This window comes from Anoplopoma fimbria, chromosome 11, assembly GCF_027596085.1.
Source record: "Anoplopoma fimbria isolate UVic2021 breed Golden Eagle Sablefish chromosome 11, Afim_UVic_2022, whole genome shotgun sequence".
In the NCBI taxonomy this organism is placed as follows: Eukaryota; Metazoa; Chordata; class Actinopteri; order Perciformes; family Anoplopomatidae; genus Anoplopoma; species Anoplopoma fimbria.
The window spans coordinates 22,079,534-22,098,032 of record NC_072459.1 but is presented as its reverse complement, the minus strand read 5'-3'; the positions used below and the strand labels follow the sequence as shown (position 1 = coordinate 22,098,032).

Sequence of the window (18,499 nt, the reverse complement as noted above, 5' to 3'; positions counted from 1 at the left end):
GATATGTTATATTAAACATTAAATCCATTCAAATCACATCTTTGTGTAGACCACATTGCGCCGACCAGTGTAATAAGACTTCGGCCAAATATGTTCATAGTTATCAATCTTTTCTCTCTTTCAACATAACACACAACAACTCCTGAACATTTTCAAACAAATTTGTGTTTTGTGACACGTTGAAATTGTACCCGCATATCAGTCGGTCGAAAATACGGCGGAAATAGGTTTTGACTTTCAGACCAAATATCAACCCAGTTTTCATCAAGAAATGGATGTCGAAATCCCAGTTTGTGCGCACTGAGTTCTGGACATCCATACCTATGACTGTTAAAGTGTGAATAAGGAAAAAGCCACCATGTCTTCAACCTAGAGCATCTTAATTTGAACTGCTTAACGTGACAAAATACGTAATTTGTCTCTGTTCCTGTTCCTGTTTTTTCTCTTTTTTTCTCTGGCAGAACGATTAATTCCTCAGTAATAAGGCTCATTTGTTGGCCTGCTGAATAGCCCTGGGCTTGTTATCAATCTGCATACAAATGCCCTTGCATTTCAACAAACGTGCATGAAATGCAGTCTGACATCCATCGCCATTATAACTGTTGTCAGCCTTGTGATCATGAACGTTGGTGGATGAACTCAATGAAACAGTTGTCCTTTGTTTAGACTTGCACTTTCCCCGATAATAGCATAAGTTTGGGACTTATGCAAGAACCGCTCATGAAGAAAAAATCCTGACATCCTAACATACTTTTATACCCACGCAATTCCAACTGCTGTTTCTGCAACTATGGGCAAGATTCTCTCAAATTTCTCTTACATTTTCTCTTAATTTGCCCACAGATGGTGTCCATAAAAGCTTCATGACTGAGCCAGGCTAGATTAGCTTGGAACAAGAAAAGTCTCCTACCCGTTCCAAGCAGTTCTGGCAAAGTAACAGTGAAAAGGCACTCAAAACCGAAGAATATGATTGGAAAAGGGCACTTTAAACTATAGGTCTAAGCTCTCCCGCTTTAAATTTGTCTGTTTAACACGTTTCATCCTTGATGTGGCACTCTGATCCTGCTTTTTAAAGATAATACATCAGGGTATTTGAAAGACCTGGAAAATTAGCACCCAAACATGAGGCCATCCTCCAATCTGAGTTTACAGACTTAACAGAGTTGTAGCACATATCAAGTGTTTTAGCTAATCCGGCACATCTGTTGTTTAAACTAACTGACATCGTCATTGTGATGATATTTAATACATCAGTGAGACTTGTTTGGAGACTACTGGGCCTTCCTCTCTCTTTTTTTAAGCTCGGTTGTATGCTCTTTATGTCAAATTTGAGATGTAACCGCTGGAAAATCAACATGCCACGCATGAATTTCCAAAGCTGATAATTGAGATACATGATGTGTTTCACTGTCTGCATATAGCCTCGGGTAAACAGGATTTTACTGCACGTACATGTCTCTACAGCTGCAGTAGGATTATACACAAAGAGTCCCCAACATCGACCTCTTTTTGATTTAAAACAAAAAGTGCAAGAACTTAAAACACTATAGTGTCACTATCTATCCTGTACAGTTAGCTGTTAGATCTGCTAAAATGCTCTAAGAACTGCAATTCTTAAGCTGAATTTTTTTTGCGCTTTTTAATTTTAGGCAAAATGCATGACCACCAAACAAGCAACATCAGTTTGGAATTACTTTATTTGTTAAGCAATGTCATGCTTCATGCATATATTATAGCTGCTATATACAGAATTTGAACATTTCCGACTTTGGTGCCCCCCAGTGGTAGTATCAGAAAAGACACTCCTTCAGACCCTGTTTCATTGAATGGGTCCAAATGACTGTAAGCTACTCAGACGTTTACCTGGATTGTCTCATTATTCTACAAACCACAGCGTATGCTATCGGAAAAGTCTGGAATAAGATATAATCCTTTAATAATACTACAACACGTATAACTGTCAGAAAGATTACATTTTGTCACATTTTGATAAAATCACATTGCAAAAAATACCAAAGGAGTTAAATAATACAAAAATATGACATAGCTTAAATGTTCTGTTTACTATTCACAACATGTTTCACAAAATATGCTACCAAAATGATAAATACTAAAAAAAAAAATCTTCCTTTCCCCAAGTTAACCTTGAATCAGTAGAAAAACATTATGTCTTTTACATAGGACTAAGCACTAACTCCCTATATGCAGGACTGGCCCCTTAAGGCAATTACAGAGATGAACCTCAATGGATGGAGGCTCAGAGCGGAAGCTAGCAAACTGGCCATTTTTCACAGAAGTGACTCTTTTGTTGTTTTAATTTATCAATTCATATTTGTAGTAACCTATAGGCTCCACCCACTGATTTCTTATATCAAACAATGAGATTATTGCTTACTGCAGGTCGGCGCTGTGTCCTCAACTTTAAGTTTAAGTAACACACGCACACACACTGAAACAATCCTCTTCATGTTAGGCTGATGTATGTGTTATAATATGTAATTATAGTATGTAATTATGTTTCACATCAACTACAGTATGTTTTCACAGCTTAAAAAAAAATTGGTTCAAATGTAAAATATAAAATCTCTGGGCAGCTCGACCAGAAATGCATTTCAAACTTTTTCCTTCGGCACGTTGCACATGCATCATCAAAATCAAATTCAATGCATGTAATACAAAAAACAAAGAGCTCAGCTAACAAAATACAGCAGTGTTTTAAAAAAAGCTTTTGGGGGGTCCACTGCCCAGAGAACTTCATCTGTTGCTCTGTCTGACAACCTGGCAACATTTTCTAGCCCCGATTTGAAAAACTTGGTACCAAAAAGCTGCAAATGGCTCACTGAGTAAAAAAACTGTGGAAAGTTAAAAGTGCCGTTGGTTTAAAAAAAAAAAAAAAAAAAAAAAAAAAAAAAAAAAAAAAAAAAAGGCCTTCAGCACACATCAAAGCTGTACAGTATTTTTTGTTCTTTTTTAATTCATACTTGATATTTACAGTCTCCCAGAAGGACCAGTCAGTCCAGTCTTGCCTGTCCTGGTTGGGTATGCCACTGTTGCCTGTATGTATCACATCATTTTTTCATGCATCTAAAATAACACGTACAGTAACTGCAGCAGTTTTAGGCTTAAGAGCTGGCGTACTTTACAAGTGTTGCTGCAAGCCAAACAACTCTGACAACTTTTCTGTGGTTCATTTAGACTCTTCCGAAGTTGGTCCAAAAGAGTAGCTCAGTGAACTTCTCCATACTGTCCAATTACAGCAATCCCAATTCACCTGGCATCCAGATACGTTCACATCCAGGCAGCAGTGTTGCGTTTAAGAGCGAACAGAGGGGACATCGTAAGCTTGCTCTCCAACGTTGCGATAGTCAGAATTATGTATTACTGATGTGTTATGTCGGAATTATACTTGATTACCCTGCATAGCAAAGTTAGAGAGAAACAAGTGTCAGTTCGTTATCAAGGTCTACGGCAACGCCAACAACATGCTGATGAGCTGGCAAGTAACGTTTTCAGTATTCTTACAGGCTACAATAAGACACAATTAATGCCCTAATAACTAAAAATAATGAGCACTGCATGTAAAAACAAACTCGAGATAAGGCAAAGATTTATCAATTGTCAAAGAATGAGAAAAGGGCCAGAAATAATAATAATACAAAAAAGAAATCCAAAGTGATTCTCATGATGCTGTCTGCTGAATTGCCAGAGTTGAGATATCATGCATTTATATTCATAATCACCTGGATTAAAAGTTCAATCTCCTTATTGTTTGCAGATGCCGGCAGTGCGTCTAACTGAAAGAGAGGAAAGTGTAGAACATATTCGCATCAATTCAAGTCCAAGGACACAGGAACAATTTTCCGCAACTTGTGTATGGCTGACCATTTTTTTGCCTTAATGTACCACACTCAAGACAAGACGCCACAGTTTTTGATAAAATTCTCATTACAGTGGGGAAAAATAGCTTGTGGACACTTGAAATTCACCCGATCCATGACAGACACACAACACGAAGCATCACAAATGGCTCGAAGAGACATGTGTAGCTGTCATAGCGAACAGAACCCAATGTTTTTAAAATCGACGAGAGGATTAGACTTTGACGAGCGTTTCTTCTTCTGTAAATAATTAAAAGTATTATGTAACTAAAAAAACGACCTATATTGACCTATAGACCTATGTTGTATGTTTTAGTCGAGTTGTGTACTTGCATTATTGCATTATTATTACAAACCCACAGAAATGCGTAAATTAAATCAAGCTAACGGTCAGTTCCATTTGGTAAATGGAGTCATTTAAGCACATGCTTCAACGTTGTAGTTGTCTGCGATAGGACGTCATACATTTATTAATTTAATAAAGACCTTTCATCCAATTTTAAGGCATATTTTTAAGATACACTTTTAATGTCTTGGTCTCTTATTTTACTCTATATCTTAACTGGATGGAGGATTCTAGTCATCGGACATCTGGATCTTAAGTTATCAGATAAACAAGCTAAACCAACGTTAGCCGCAGCTCGACTCGCTGCCCCTCCAGGGACGTCTGTTGATCGCTGAACAGTGCCGGAAAAACACCAATGTTTTTACATGAGACTGCTTCATTCAGCATTTTTACCAGGTTTAATAACCTGGCCTGTTTGTTTTGGAGAGGAAGAGGCCTCTGTGGTAAAAAAAAATCCCTCCTGAACGATTAACCCTGCAATGCTGGTAACTAGGACAGCTCCCATGATCCCACACTACGTCACGGCGTCACCTACGTAACTCAGTCGCTGTGATTCAAAAATAGCGACAGGAATATAACATATTGTGAATTTAATTGCAGTTTAGTTGTTATGTTTTTGACCTGGCGGTTTCATCTCTACACCTTGCATTTACATGAATCATCCTAAATGTGCACATTTCAAAATGTAAATAAAAATGGTGATCAGGTGAAAATCAAAGCCATACATTGTCAGTAAGAACAGACAAAAGTGGGTCTAGTATATAGCAACAACAGAAGGCCTAGTAGGTGGTCTTTGACCACTAATAACAGGAGTGTATGTCTGGTTGGAAAAGCGCACACACAGAATGTCTTTAACCAGAAGTGCAACAGTACCTCTGTCTTTGGCTGGTCGCCGCTTGTTAAAGTCTGAAAAAGAAACGACACATTAAATCAGCTTCAAGCTGCAATATGTAGACTGCTTGAGCAGACTTCAGGAGACCCAGTCAACGTCATTTGAATATCCTAGGCTGTTAAGCTGACAGTACCCACTGCTTCCTGTCCCGCATCCTCTGGCGGCGCATGTAGAGGTAAACAGCCAGGGGCCCCAGCATGTTGAAGACCAAAGACACCGGTAACATCTTCTGCATGTTGTCTGGTTGAGGGAAAATCAGAGAGAACTTAAATTAGGATCGTAAATCTTTTTGTGCTTTCCACATTTGACATTTAGCAAACGGCGTTATGGGAAAACAATTAGGCAGAGTTTTTACGTTGTCGCACACTTTTCCGGTGACCAAAAATGGGAGCATTATTTAAAAAATGTAACTTGCCGTTAAAACTCTTGGTATGCCGTCCAACACAGCATAACTGATTAATCCCCGTTCATTTATAATTTATGATACAAAATAGCAAATGCCGATGGATTTTTATTCACTGGAGCACAAATCCAAATATTTAAACTACACACATGGAATATAGTAGGACAATGAAAATCAAAAACCTGGAAAAAATGGATTTAATTGTGTGAAGATTCCCTAAATTCTCAATTGATGTCATTTAACTTATTCGGTTAGTTCTGCTTCCCAATCTCTAAAATCTGAACATTTTATTGAAATGTTTTTTGTTGTTTTTTGTCATACATACAGATTCTGTTTACCTTTTAAAGGCACTAAAAACAATGTATATCTATATATGTTAGTGGGTGTTCTTCTAGTAGAGAAGAAAACTATATTTTCACTATTTGTAACCTTTTGAAAAAAACACCATAAAAACTAGAAAATTAATTACCACAAGTTAATAACTGATTTATTGTTAAAGTGTTTTATTTAAATCAAAATCCCAATGAAACGGGTAGTTTCTCTCTACAGAATATCTTTGGGCTTAGGACTGTTGATCGGACAATTCATGCAGTTTGAACACAGTTTGAACACAGTTTTTTCTGACGTTTTACAGACTAAACGCCCTGCCTCTCTGACAAAGACAAATTTGAATAAATGAGATAAGCTTACCTGTTGTATCTTTTGGAATTTTAAGATCCAAGGAAAGATGAAAAATTGATCAGTACAATTTTAAACTTGCAGTGTAAAACAAGAAAAATACTAGCATTATTAAAAAAATGTGGATATTACTGCGGATATTACTTTATTAGTAAATAAAGTAATATCAAAGCAAAGGACTACCAAGTTTATTCTCGATATTCCAACCTTTTTTACATAGCGTACATAACCCAATTTACATAGCGTACCATATTGTTTTTTGGGGGAACTCTGTGTGATTGTTGGCGCTGTTGTTGTTGTTGTCGGTGGCGGTGTTGTTGTTGTTGCGGTGTTGTTGTCGGTGGCGGTGTTGTTGTTATTCTTGTTGTTGTTGTCGGTGGTTGTTGTTGTTGTTGTTGTTGTTGTTGTTGTTGTCGGTGGCGGTGTTGTTGTTATTCTTGTTGTTGTTGTCGGTGGCGGTGTTGTTGGTGTTGTTGTCGGTGGCGGTGTTGTTGTTGTTGTTGTCGGTGTTGTTGTTGTTGTTGTTGTCGGTGGCGGTGTTGTTGTTCTTCTTGTTGTTGTTGTCGGTGGCGGTGTTGTTGTTATTCTTGTTGTTGTTGTCGGTGGCGGTGTTGTTGTCGGAGCAGAAGCTGCAGAAAGGCAGTCAGTCAGCCAGTAATACAATCTTACAATATGGTATTTGTAGGCACTAAACGCAACACAGGTTTTTGTACATCAATAAGAAGAAGCAGAAATCATTAATATTTGTAGCAGTAGTGGCAGGCTGCGTCATATTAAAGGAAGTCTTTAAAGATACAGGGAACTCAAGTATGGTGACTAACTTTAGCCGTGACTGGATACCCTAAAAAATGGACTGGTAAACGATTTAGTGCAGGAGACATCCTGTGAAGCTCAGCAACAGGTGAGTTTTTTTATATACCTGGCCTGTCATTGTTAACATGCTGATATTATCATTTAGCTCAAAGCAATGCTCTGCCCAACGCGTGTACGTAGCGTACGTTGTGTACAGCATAGTGTACGTACCACACAACGTAGTGTACACTGTAACGTACTGCGTAGTGTACAGTGTAGTGTACAGTGAAGTGTACGTAGGGTACGTTGTAGTGTCCATGGTGTAGGGCGTAGTGTACCTAGCGTACGTTGTGTACAGTTTAGTGCACAGCCTAGTGTACATAGGGTACGTTGTAGTGTCTGTAGTGTACTTAGTCTACGGCGTAGTTCACGTAGCGTTAAGTTGTAGTGTCTTTCATTTTCCTCTGCGAATAGTAGCATACGTCGTTCATGGTGTAGTCTATGTAATGTACAGCCTAGTGTACGCAGGAGACGTTGAAGTGTATGGTGTAGTGTAAAGTGTATTGTACGTAACATACAGTGTAGAGGACGTTGCGTACATTTTAGTGTATGTAGCATACTTTGTAGTTTACATAGCATACATTGTGGTGTACTTAGTGTACAATGTAGTGTATGTAGCATACGTGATATTGTATGAAGAGTGCGTCAAAGTGTACGTAGCGTACTTGGCTAGTGTACCTAGTGTGCGTCGTACTATACGTAGCGTAAATTATAGTGTAACTAGCCTATGCTGTAGTGTACGTAGAGTATGTAGCGTCCGTCATTGTTTTGCAGGCTGATATTTTCTTAAAACCTGGGTTGAGGATATAAAAAATTTGATTGATGGCGGTTTTACTATTTAAAACTGTTGAGTTCTCTCTGACCAATCAGTGGTGTGCAGTATTTTAACTCCCCCTTCTAGTAACAGCTTGGTCACTTGGAACCCTTCGTTAGTTATAACTTCATTCACTAGAATCTTCTTAAAGTCATTTGAGCTGTGACACTAATGCACTTGAATGTTAAGGAAAGGGGATCATTAAAAAAATAAAAAATCCCCCAACCTCCTAAACAGAATAAAAGTTGTCTGAAAGGAGGTTAAAGATCCTTTTATTGTTGAGTGTTGCTTTCAATTAAAATAGAGAATGATTTGTTAACCATTAAAAGCAAAGACTAAGAAAGCAACAATGATGAGGTACAGAAGAACATGACGATGAACAGGAAGCAATTGTGGTCAAAAGCGCTGCAAAAATGCAGAAGCTACAATAACCAAAGGTTACATATGTATCCATGGTTCTCTGAGGGAAGAGGCTCTCTGTGCGTTTAGCTGCAGTTTGCAGTTATGCAACAGCAAGCAGGATTGACTTACGAGGCGATGCGCTTTCCGCACGCACGTTCCACATCTTGCACATGGTGTCTAAACAAAAGGATGAGAGCAATGTTATATCAACGAAGGTAACGAATTGTGAGAGAAAGCATGTCATTTAATACAACTAAAACTTGACCCAACAGAAAAAAGCAGATATATTTTTTTAATGCTCATAGCCTACCACCCACACTAACGTTCACAACACAGGATATGCATACTTACTGTATTCGCAGCCTGTGATGCAACAAAGAAAGAAAGAAAGAAAATAAAATTATGAGTTTCAACATCTTCAGTATCATGCTTTGGTGATATGTTTACTGCAATTTGGAACAATAATTACAGCCAGAATTACTTTTGTGTAAATTGAACTCTTTAAATTTAGAGGGTTAAGACATCCTGTTTGCATGATTCTACTTAAAACGATCTAAAAAGCAAACCATGGGGACAATGTGCGGTGGCGCCAGAGTATTGGCCGTTTGCACGATCTTGTTCAAATCAACCTTAAAACCATCGACACCTTTGTGCTACGCTCATAAAACATTTGCATATGTCAAAAACTTAAAAATGTTGTTGAGACATATTTTGTTTGTGTTTCTATATTCTGAATTGTTTAGGAAAAATATGTTTTGTGTGTTTATTTTTTCAAAATTGATGAAAACAAAGATTTTTTTTTATGACAGTATTATAACTAATCTACTTTTAACAATCATTATGGCTTATTAGCTTACAAAAACTTAGCTTTGGTTGCACAGATATTAAGGGTATGAAGCATTGGAATAAATGACATCAAATTGGGCGAAAAATACCAATGTATATATTGAAGAGCGAGGGGGTTGATCACAGGTAAAACAGGCACCACTGATTGCTAAAGTAGTAACTGTGTGTGAAATACCTTCAACAGGAAAATTGGCAGCTTCGGCCGTCAGGCACATGAAGTTATAGTAATACACTGTAACATTTTCCCCTTTGCATTCTTGACTTGTGTTCGAAACATTTGGCTGTGGTAAAAACTAAAAAAAAGAAAGGACAAAACATTTATTCACTAGTTTGAAAGGCAAGTCAGACATTGAACGTCCAAATCATTCACAAAAGTCACAACAAACATAACAACAACTTTTAAAAAATGAAAGTTGGTCCTGTTCACTCACTGTTTGGAAGCAGTCATTTAGCAGGTCACACGCTATCTGTATTCCCTTCCCGCACTCAGACTTTAAAGTACACATCACTGTGACCTGTGTTGGGAAGAGCACACATGTACGCTTGTTAAAATCCATTCCAGTCCAGTCCCTATATGCATTCACATGTATTTACATAGGACCTCAAGAGATCACTTTCGTTCACTGTTTCAGTGAGTTACCTTGAGATCTTTATTTGTCAAGACGGAGAAGGTGTCTTTCAGTTTTCCCCCCTTGAAAGTGGAACATAAAAGTGGACGGACAGAAGACGTTATCAATTGTTTATTATGTAGTAGTAGAATAAGTGTTTTATTCAGCCACCCCCCACAATACAATAAATATCATCTATATACAATCTTATACACAATATGACTGAAAAGGCATAGGCAGAAATGTAATCCTTATATACATCTATCCTGCATTCTTATAAATCAAGAAAATAATAAAGAAAAAGGAAAAGAAAAAAAAGAATTAAAAAATAGAACAATCCCTTTGAAAACCAAAAATTTGTTACACATTCTTACATTTATGCTAGCATCGTTCCATAATTTAACCCGGACAATAGAAATGCATCTCCTTTTAATCCCTTTTTTAGCTTTTTGTACGGTAAATTTACAAATTCTCTCAAATCATATTTAAACTTATGTATTGAAAAAAACCTTTGAATACTTAACTATATAGCTTATGTTAATGATTATCATTTTTATAACTGTTCCCAATCGTAGTTAAATATTAAGAATCATTACCAAAGCATTTTCTGCTACGGGTCCACAGATTAATATACCAATGATAAAAAAATATTATTTAGCATGATTGTGTTGATTGTGTTCATATTATAGTAGTCCTAGTTTTACTAAAACAAATCCCATGACAAGACTAAATCCAACTAACATGCATTGTTTGTGTACCCCAGTTCAGCTATGTGTTATTCCTCTAAGTCATACATCTCTTAAAACTATTAAAAACACATCAATAGCATGTTGCCTTATTTGACAACTTGAGAGTGAGAACGGGCTCCAAAAAAAAAGAATACACCTGGAAAAATGTTTCTGTAGAAACCCTGATTAAAAGCTATTCAGACAAAGCCCAGTGGAACATTCCTCCTTGCCTTCACCTTTTTTTTTCCCTAAATAAAAATAATGATGAACATATACCCATGTCTTCACATCCAGATGGTCTAAACACCCCTCCTTCGACAGATCGATTGAGTTCATGAAGATCTAGCAGACGACAGTGGCATTAAAAAAAAAGGGTCAGTTTTATACATTTTTGAATAATCTGGGTAATTTAGAGAAAGCATGTATACAACATACAAATCAATAAGTCATAATGGGCTCGGTGCTCCCGTGTCAGAGCGACGAGCCGCTGAGCTCGCAAGGAGTGCAGCAGAGGGGTGGACACTTACGAAGAGAAATATTTGGGTCATGTATGTCAATGATGTCATGCTGCCACCGCGACCATGCAGACTCACGCTAAAGAGGAAGAAGAAGAAGAAGATGATGAGTCTGTTGTTGGGATGTTGTCATCACTCACACAAACAAACAAACAAACACACAAAGAAGACTCAATTCAGCAAAATCCATTTAGTTGGAGTGCTCATTACATTACATTACATTACAGTCATGTAGCAGACGCTTTTATCCAAAGCGACTTACAGGAAGTGTATTCAACATAGGTATTCAAGAGAACTACTAGTCACCAGAAGTCATAAGTGCATCTCCTTTCTTAAACAAGCATCTAAAAGCATAAACCATCATCTAATAATTTTTTACCTTTGAATTGTTTATTTGCCAACAATGACGTATGGGGGGGGCCCTAACATTTTTTTACGGAGCCAGGGGAAGGGCTGAATATTATAAGAAAAACACAAATATTCCGATTACAAAGTGGTAAATTTAATAGAGAAAACTCACAAATTTACAAAAAAAAAAAAGAAATATTCTCCGAGATTATAAAGTCATAAACACAGAAGTTTAGCCGCTGTCTGAATGTTGTAGTAAGTAAGCTGGTAGTATTCTCATGGTATGGATAGCTTCTGAGCAAGGCAAAGGTCAAGATACATAAACGATACACAAACGCGTTTATGGCACGTATTGTACTTTATCCTCATCACGTTAGACCTGTTGTACGTTTTATTTTGCAAATAGGCTACCAGATAAATCCTACAATTGCAGTTTCCAAGGTCACCCATTGATGCATGGAGTGCTGTTTTGAAGCCTCCAGTTTGGCATTATGGCCGTCGCCATCTTGGCTTTTAGCAATCACCATCTTATTTTCTTGCAACCAGAAGTGACACGAGAAGATGGAGCTAAGTACAACCAAAAGCTGAATATGACATGCTTAGAAGAACAAAATGTTATAATTAAGTTTAACGAACTGAAAACACTGTGAAAGGGTTAAAGTTGCAAGGTATCCACGCATTAAAAAATACTTCACTTTAAATGGACCATAATTTACTAAATGAACTTCATGGTGTATTGAAGAAGACTTGAAACTAGCGATTGAGACCATAAACCCATGTTTACAATGTTTACTGAGGGAATAAATCAAGAGAGAAGCAGAGTCATTTTCTCATAGACTTCTATACAATCAGACTTCTTTTTTTGTAACCAGAGGAGTCGCCCACTGCTGGCTATTACAAAGAATTTAAGTTTTTTAGTCCCTGAGGTTGCTGCCTGCCTCTGAGCAAGGCGAAGGTCCTGAAAAATACATAAATGTGTTGTCTTTCATATTCTGTCTGTTTTCTTTTATGAAGAGGAATAAACATTAATATAAAAAAAAAAAACCCAGTACAACAGTTACGTTAAACAAGTTGCTCCAATCTGCAGCAATGTTGTTTCTTGATCTTTTTTTCCTCATACATTCATTAATTTATAATCTCAGAAAACATACAAAAGTCTTAGTTCACTCTTTTGGCATAAGGAGAAATGACCATAGCTTCGAAACAATAGCCAAACTCGAGCTTCCTTTTCAAACAACTGCACCTCCCATTTTACATAGTCGTTGCCAAAAACAACGACACCCACTGAGGACAAATGAAGGAAAAGTCCAAAGGTAAACACATTTTCAGAGAGGAAGTGAAAGTCACATTCCACCTCATCATCACTAGGACTCACTTGTGAAGTTGTTTCAGTCACTGGGCCCACTTCTTACATTCACTTAGTAGCTGCCTGATTTATTCCGCCGATCAGACTTGTAAGCTACAGTATCTGTGCTGTGCAGTCATGTTAGGAGAGTTCAAGGCAGGACAAGACAGACTCCGCCTCAGATATCACACACGCATTACTGCATGTTGTACTTACACAATGCCTGTAAAACACAATTTACAATAACAATAGAAAAACCTAATCTAAAATGTATTTTATGTTCACTTTGGACATATTAAGAAAGTCTTAAAGTTTGTGTTGCCAATAAAGTTTTTAAGTGTGTGCAAAATGGGAAATTATGCTTAAATCATGTAACTATACTTAAAGAGGGTGTTATATCATATCAGAGGACTAAACTAGGGCTGCAACGAAGTATTGTTTTCATTAGAAATTAAACTGTCAACTATTATCTTTTGGTCCAAGTGTCATAAAAAAACAGTTAAAAAAGCCCAAACCATTTAACTTATTATAATGCAAGACCAAGAAAAGCAGAAACATTCTCAATTAAAAAAGAATAGGAACCATCAAATGTCCTGCTTTTTTAATTTTTTTATTTAAATGACTTGAGTGATAACTGTTTATTTATTACAGATTGGTAGCCATGCGGTTGACTAATGGTTGCTTCTCTACATTAAACCTTCATGTCAATTCAATTAAACTTGCCTCAGGGGGGATTACAATCTGTACACGTGGAGGCACTCATTGCTGCGTGCTTGGCTGACATCTCGACGTGGACGGCGACACACCACCTGAAGCTCAACCTGGACAAAACCGAGCTACTGTTCCTCCCGGGGAAGGGTTGCCCGCACCGAGACCTGTCCATCACCATTGATGATGCCGTGGTGACGCCAACTCGGACTGTGAGGAATCTGGGTGTGACCCTGGACGACCAACTGTCGTTCTCAGCAAACATTGCATCGGTCACACGCTCCTGCAGATTCCTCCTCTACAACATCAGGAGGATTCGCCCCTTCCTCACTGAGGAGACGGCGCAGGTGCTCATCCAGGCTCTGGTCATCTCCCGCCTGGACTACTGCAACTCACTACTTGCCGGAGCCCCGGCGTCGGCCATCAGACCTCTGGAGCTTGTCCAGAAAGCTGCAGCACGTCTGGTGTTCAATCGCCCCAAGTTCTCCCACACAACTTCCCTTCTCCGTTCTCTACACTGGCTCCCTGTAAGAGCTCGCATCCAGTTACAGACTCTGGTGCTAGCCTACAGGGCAGTGAAAGGAACAGCTCCTTCCTATCTCCAGGCCTTGGTCAAACCCTACACCCCCGCCCGACCACTTCGCTCTGCTGCCTCGGGGCGATTGGTTGCCCCGTCGCTCAGAGGTCCCTGCGGCCGATCCACCCGGTCACAGCTTTTTCTGTCCTGGCCCCTCAGTGGTGGAATGAACTCCCCACTGACGTCAGGACAGCAGAGTCGCTGCCCATCTTTAAACTCACCTCTTCAAGAAGTACTACCCTGAGCCTTCCTCGTAGCACTTATTGTATTCATATTAGTTGTTGCACTCACTGTATTCGTATCAGTTCGCTGCACTTATTTAATTTGTTTACTGCACTTATCCTATTCGTAGTAGTTTGTAGCACTTATTATATTCGTATTAGTCTGTTGCAATTATTGTTTTCGTAGTAATTTGCCTCTGCACTATACTTTTGCTCTGGTTTATGCAGACAGAAGGGGGTATGACATGCAACAATGGACCCTGGCCAGCTTTAATGTTGCCAAACTAGCAAGTGTCTACTGGTCTGTATATCATAGTCTACCCTAACTAATTACCCATTGGCCATATCTGGCATTCTGTTAAAGTATTTTCCCCCAGTGTAATCATGTCTCATTGGTCATTTTTTAAAGTGGCAATCTTGAAAAAAATGTTTTAATAAATGTCTGTTAAATCCAAAGTAGTGATTGAGACTAAGGCCCACTGATAATAGCATTGCAATATTTATATATTTGCAGTATTACAAAACGGGTGTGTCGAAAAAATTATTAGTTTTCTCCATTGTATACACGATGGAAATAAAATAGGAGTAGGGCAGAAATTCCCATTCAAATCAACATAGCAATGGCCAGAGCTACGGCCATTTTCATTTTAACCGTTGCTATGGGAACTTAACATTAAACCGAATTACAGCAACATTACGAAGCGTAGAGAGCCAGATTAAATGAGTGAAATCAACAATTTAACTCGTCGTCCTCACACTCTTGTCACAGCGTAGGAAAGCATATTGCCATTGAAGAGTGACAACTATGTTCGGCTTATTTTCTGTAACCAGCGTAGCATTTAAGCATGGTGGAATTAGCAAGATAGTTGGCTACCTAGCGAACAATTGGCTAGATAACTAGCTATGTATTTTGTATACAAACAAAAAAATGGAATAATGGATGCAATTCTGAACACTAAGAGCTCATGTATCCACAAGACGACCCCAGACTAAAATCTTAAATTGCCATTTTAAAATAGGCAGTTTTTCAAATTCAGATGAAAACAACATGAATTTACAAATGTTCTAACTATATATATATTTATATAATACATCCATCCATCCATTTTCCGTAACCTGCTTATCCAGTTAAGGGTCGCAGGGGTGCTGGAGCTGATCTCAGCTGTCAATGGGTGAAGGCAGGGTTCACCTGGACAGGGTTCACCTGGACAGGGTTCACCTGGACAGGTCGCCAGCCTGTCACAGGGCTGACATATAGAGACAGACAACCATTCACACTCACATTCACACCTACGGGCAATTTAGAGTCTTCAATGCACCTAAGCTGCATGTCTTTGGACTGTGGGAGGAAGCCGGAGAACCCGGAGAGAACCCACGCTGACACGGGGAGAACATGCAAACTCCACACAGAAGGTTGTCCAGCCCGGGAATTGAACCCGGGCCCCTCTTGCTGTGAGGCGACAGTGCTAACCACTACACCATGTGCATAATAATGCATTATAATACATATAATATATAATAAATGATATATATTTATAATCATACATTATATTTATATAATGCATTTTTATTGCATAACACCTTTGCCTTTTTAAGTGATAAAATGTAACATTTTGGATGTTAGATCATTTAAATGTATTCGTAAATCACCTAATATGTGACTTGGATATAAAGGGACATACTGATTAACGATTTCATCCATTCCTGTTTCAAACAACACAAATGCAGCTGAGTCTCCAAGAAAAGCTCTGCAGCTCTGCAGCTCTGCAGCCTGTCTGTCTGCAGCCTGTCTGTCTGCAGCCTGTCTGCAGCCTGGTGATGACTCAGCCTGAGTCATCACCAGCTTTCTCTGCCCCTCTTCATGCAGTCTGTCTCCCATGGATCACATGGGACCACAGTATGTTTCTCTCTGTGTGACTCTCCTCAGTGTACACTCATTGATTTAAACTGGCTTGTCTACTACGCAGTTTCTCTCCATGTTGAGACTCTAACATTGCCTGTATAATAAATATGCAATGCTTGATCTAACAACTTAGAAGTTAATACATGTTAGCTACATTTAAAAAAAAAAAAAAAAAGAGAAATGCAACCAATCAACAGGTTATGGAATCCGCCTATTTGTCCTCAGAATAATAATAATAACAATAAGAGATCATTAGATACTATTAAGATAATAACAAGTGGACCAGTGAGCCTACCTTGCTGTGGTGTCGGCGTCGTGCTTCTGTTACTGTGCTGCGTTAAACCCATTCTCCTAAAGACAATTTCACTTTCACTTTCCATCTTTTCAGGAGCAAAGTCTCTCTCTCTCTCTCTCTCTCTCTCTCCCTCTCTCTCCCACTCTGCAGTATATCTCTCCCGGAGTTTCCAAACGTGAGGCTGACCCCTGTAAACACTATATCTGAACAAACGTCCACTCCTCTGCTGGAAAGTTTTTAAAAAGCCCCTTAACTTACAGAGTCCACACACTGTGCACAATGGTTAAACCTGGGCGGACCTCACCCACTATGGGATGTTCACCACACATTACCAGCCTCTGAACTTAAGGGGAATTTTATTTTTATTGACTTACAACGCTGAGCATCCTTTTTTTTATTTTTTATAACATAGTTAGGACTGGCTCAGGCTCCCTAGACCCCTACACAGCAAAACCAGCAGTGTTAATTCACCTCCTATAGAGTCAAATACAACACTTTCAAAGTGTTTGTATAGGTCCAACCTGTAGGGTGTTAAAACTACACTTTTGAAAGTGTTAAAGAATTAACACTCTTACAGAGTTCCAGCAACTCTCTCTATAGTTGAAATTTAACACCGGACAACACTGGCCAGTGTTACATTTAAGCAACACTATTGTGCAGTGTCAAAAGTTAACACCACAAGTGTCATTTTTATAACACTAAATAGAGTTAAAGTCATATTAACACTATTGAGGATGTAAAATGTAACTCAATATTTAACTCTTTATAGAGTTGATTCATATTTTAAAAACACTGTAGGGAGTCGATTTATGTTCACCTATAGGTGACACCCACTGCCTCTCCTATTATTATTAGTCACATTCCTGTTACTGCAATAAACAATAACACCCACAGCTGCTATTGTAGTGTTCATTTTCCAATCATTATTCAGCTAACTACTCTTTTTATTTTAATCATTTAAGTTATATGAATGTGTTGTAAATGCTTATATGTGTGTATATACTGTATATATACAGATATACATATATATATATATACATACACACACAGTCCTCTTCCATTCAGAGGAATCTTCTTATGTATATACTTAGCAGTAACTGTAATTATCACACTGAATTGAAAAATCTGAATTTTGCCTGTTTTCCATATGCTGAGGGAAATGTGAAACATTGATCACGGATGTGTTCCTTTAAATCATCTTTGTTGTAACTCTGTTATGTTGTTTCCCCTCAAAAGCTCAGAGCTGAGTGAACAACCCACACCACATCTGATGCAATGATGTGGAAGTTCTCCTCCAGTTGTTGCTCTCCCATAGAATTTCTTCCTGTTCTTTTTCCTATGACCGCTTTATTTTTGCTTTTAGGGAATGAATTATTTCTTGTTCAGATGTGAGGGTCCCAGGACAGAGGATTTTATGTTGTGCAGATTGTGAAGCCCTCTGATGCAAATTTGTGGTTTTGGGCTATACTAAACAAATTTAATTAAAATATTTATGAACTTGAAATATATTTATTTAAGCATCTTTGCACTTCTATCTCTATTCCATGTTAATTGTTTTTATGTTTAATGTTCAAACATATACTTTTGCATTTATATTTATGTGTAGATAGTAATTAAATTAATGTGCTGAGCTTTGTTCTTCTCTGTTGTCCATGTTTTTTTGTTTATTTGTCTATTCTCTGTATGTTTGTCGAGAACTGAAGAACCAGAGCCAGAGTTCTTTGTGTGCATTCACATAGATCGCGAATTAAGCGGATTCTGAAATTGATCTGACCGACTATCCCTTTTTCTTTTTATCTATTAATGTTGTGAAAGCTGTTGGACATTTTAGGTGAAGCCTTAATGCCGTCTGAAACCCACCTCCAAATGTGTGTGTTGCGTTTTAGTCATGCATGGACATGTTGCCTGAAGCCACTTTCTGTAAAAAGAAAAAAAGAAAAAGAAAAAAATATATATATAAAAGCTCATGGCTAAGACATTTGAAATAGAAGAGTGAAAATTAATAGCAAGTAAAAATGAATATGTGAAAAGTTACATTTTAGATAATTCAAAAGCATGGGAATAAAAAAAACCGACTTACCATGAGCATTCTTATTTTAACTGTGACTTTTCGAATATATTCCCTTTTCTGGCAGAAATG

At 38.1% G+C, this 18,499-nt stretch overlaps 1 protein-coding gene across 1 annotated transcript; it reads right to left on the bottom strand.

Annotated features, from left to right (window-relative positions):
- Positions 1-1,912: 1,912 nt before the first annotated feature.
- On the bottom strand, positions 1,913-15,320 carry LOC129097877 (integumentary mucin C.1-like). Its single transcript, XM_054606769.1, has 13 exons — positions 15,278-15,320; positions 10,975-11,041; positions 10,724-10,789; positions 9,752-9,802; positions 9,543-9,626; positions 9,287-9,404; positions 8,617-8,628; positions 8,395-8,442; positions 6,446-6,826; positions 5,250-5,356; positions 5,098-5,130; positions 3,741-3,794; positions 1,913-3,415 (listed from the first exon to the last, which is right to left on the bottom strand). Exons 2-13 carry the CDS (start codon positions 11,011-11,013, stop codon positions 3,401-3,403), a joined length of 1,008 nt encoding a protein of 335 aa, XP_054462744.1. The 5' UTR covers positions 11,014-11,041; positions 15,278-15,320; the 3' UTR covers positions 1,913-3,400.
- Positions 15,321-18,499: the final 3,179 nt, after the last annotated feature.

Excerpts from the sequence above, each read along its gene's own strand:
- LOC129097877 (XM_054606769.1), bottom strand. The coding sequence starts at position 11,013 with ATGACATCATTGACATACATGACCCAAATATTTCTCTTC. Across the intron at positions 6,827-8,394 it reads TGCGGAAAGCGCATCGCCTC|CTTCTGCTCCGACAACAACA; the intron begins GTAAGTCAATCC and ends GCCTTTCTGCAG. Across the intron at positions 5,131-5,249 it reads TGCGGGACAGGAAGCAGTGG|ACTTTAACAAGCGGCGACCA; the intron begins GTACTGTCAGCT and ends TTTCTTTTTCAG.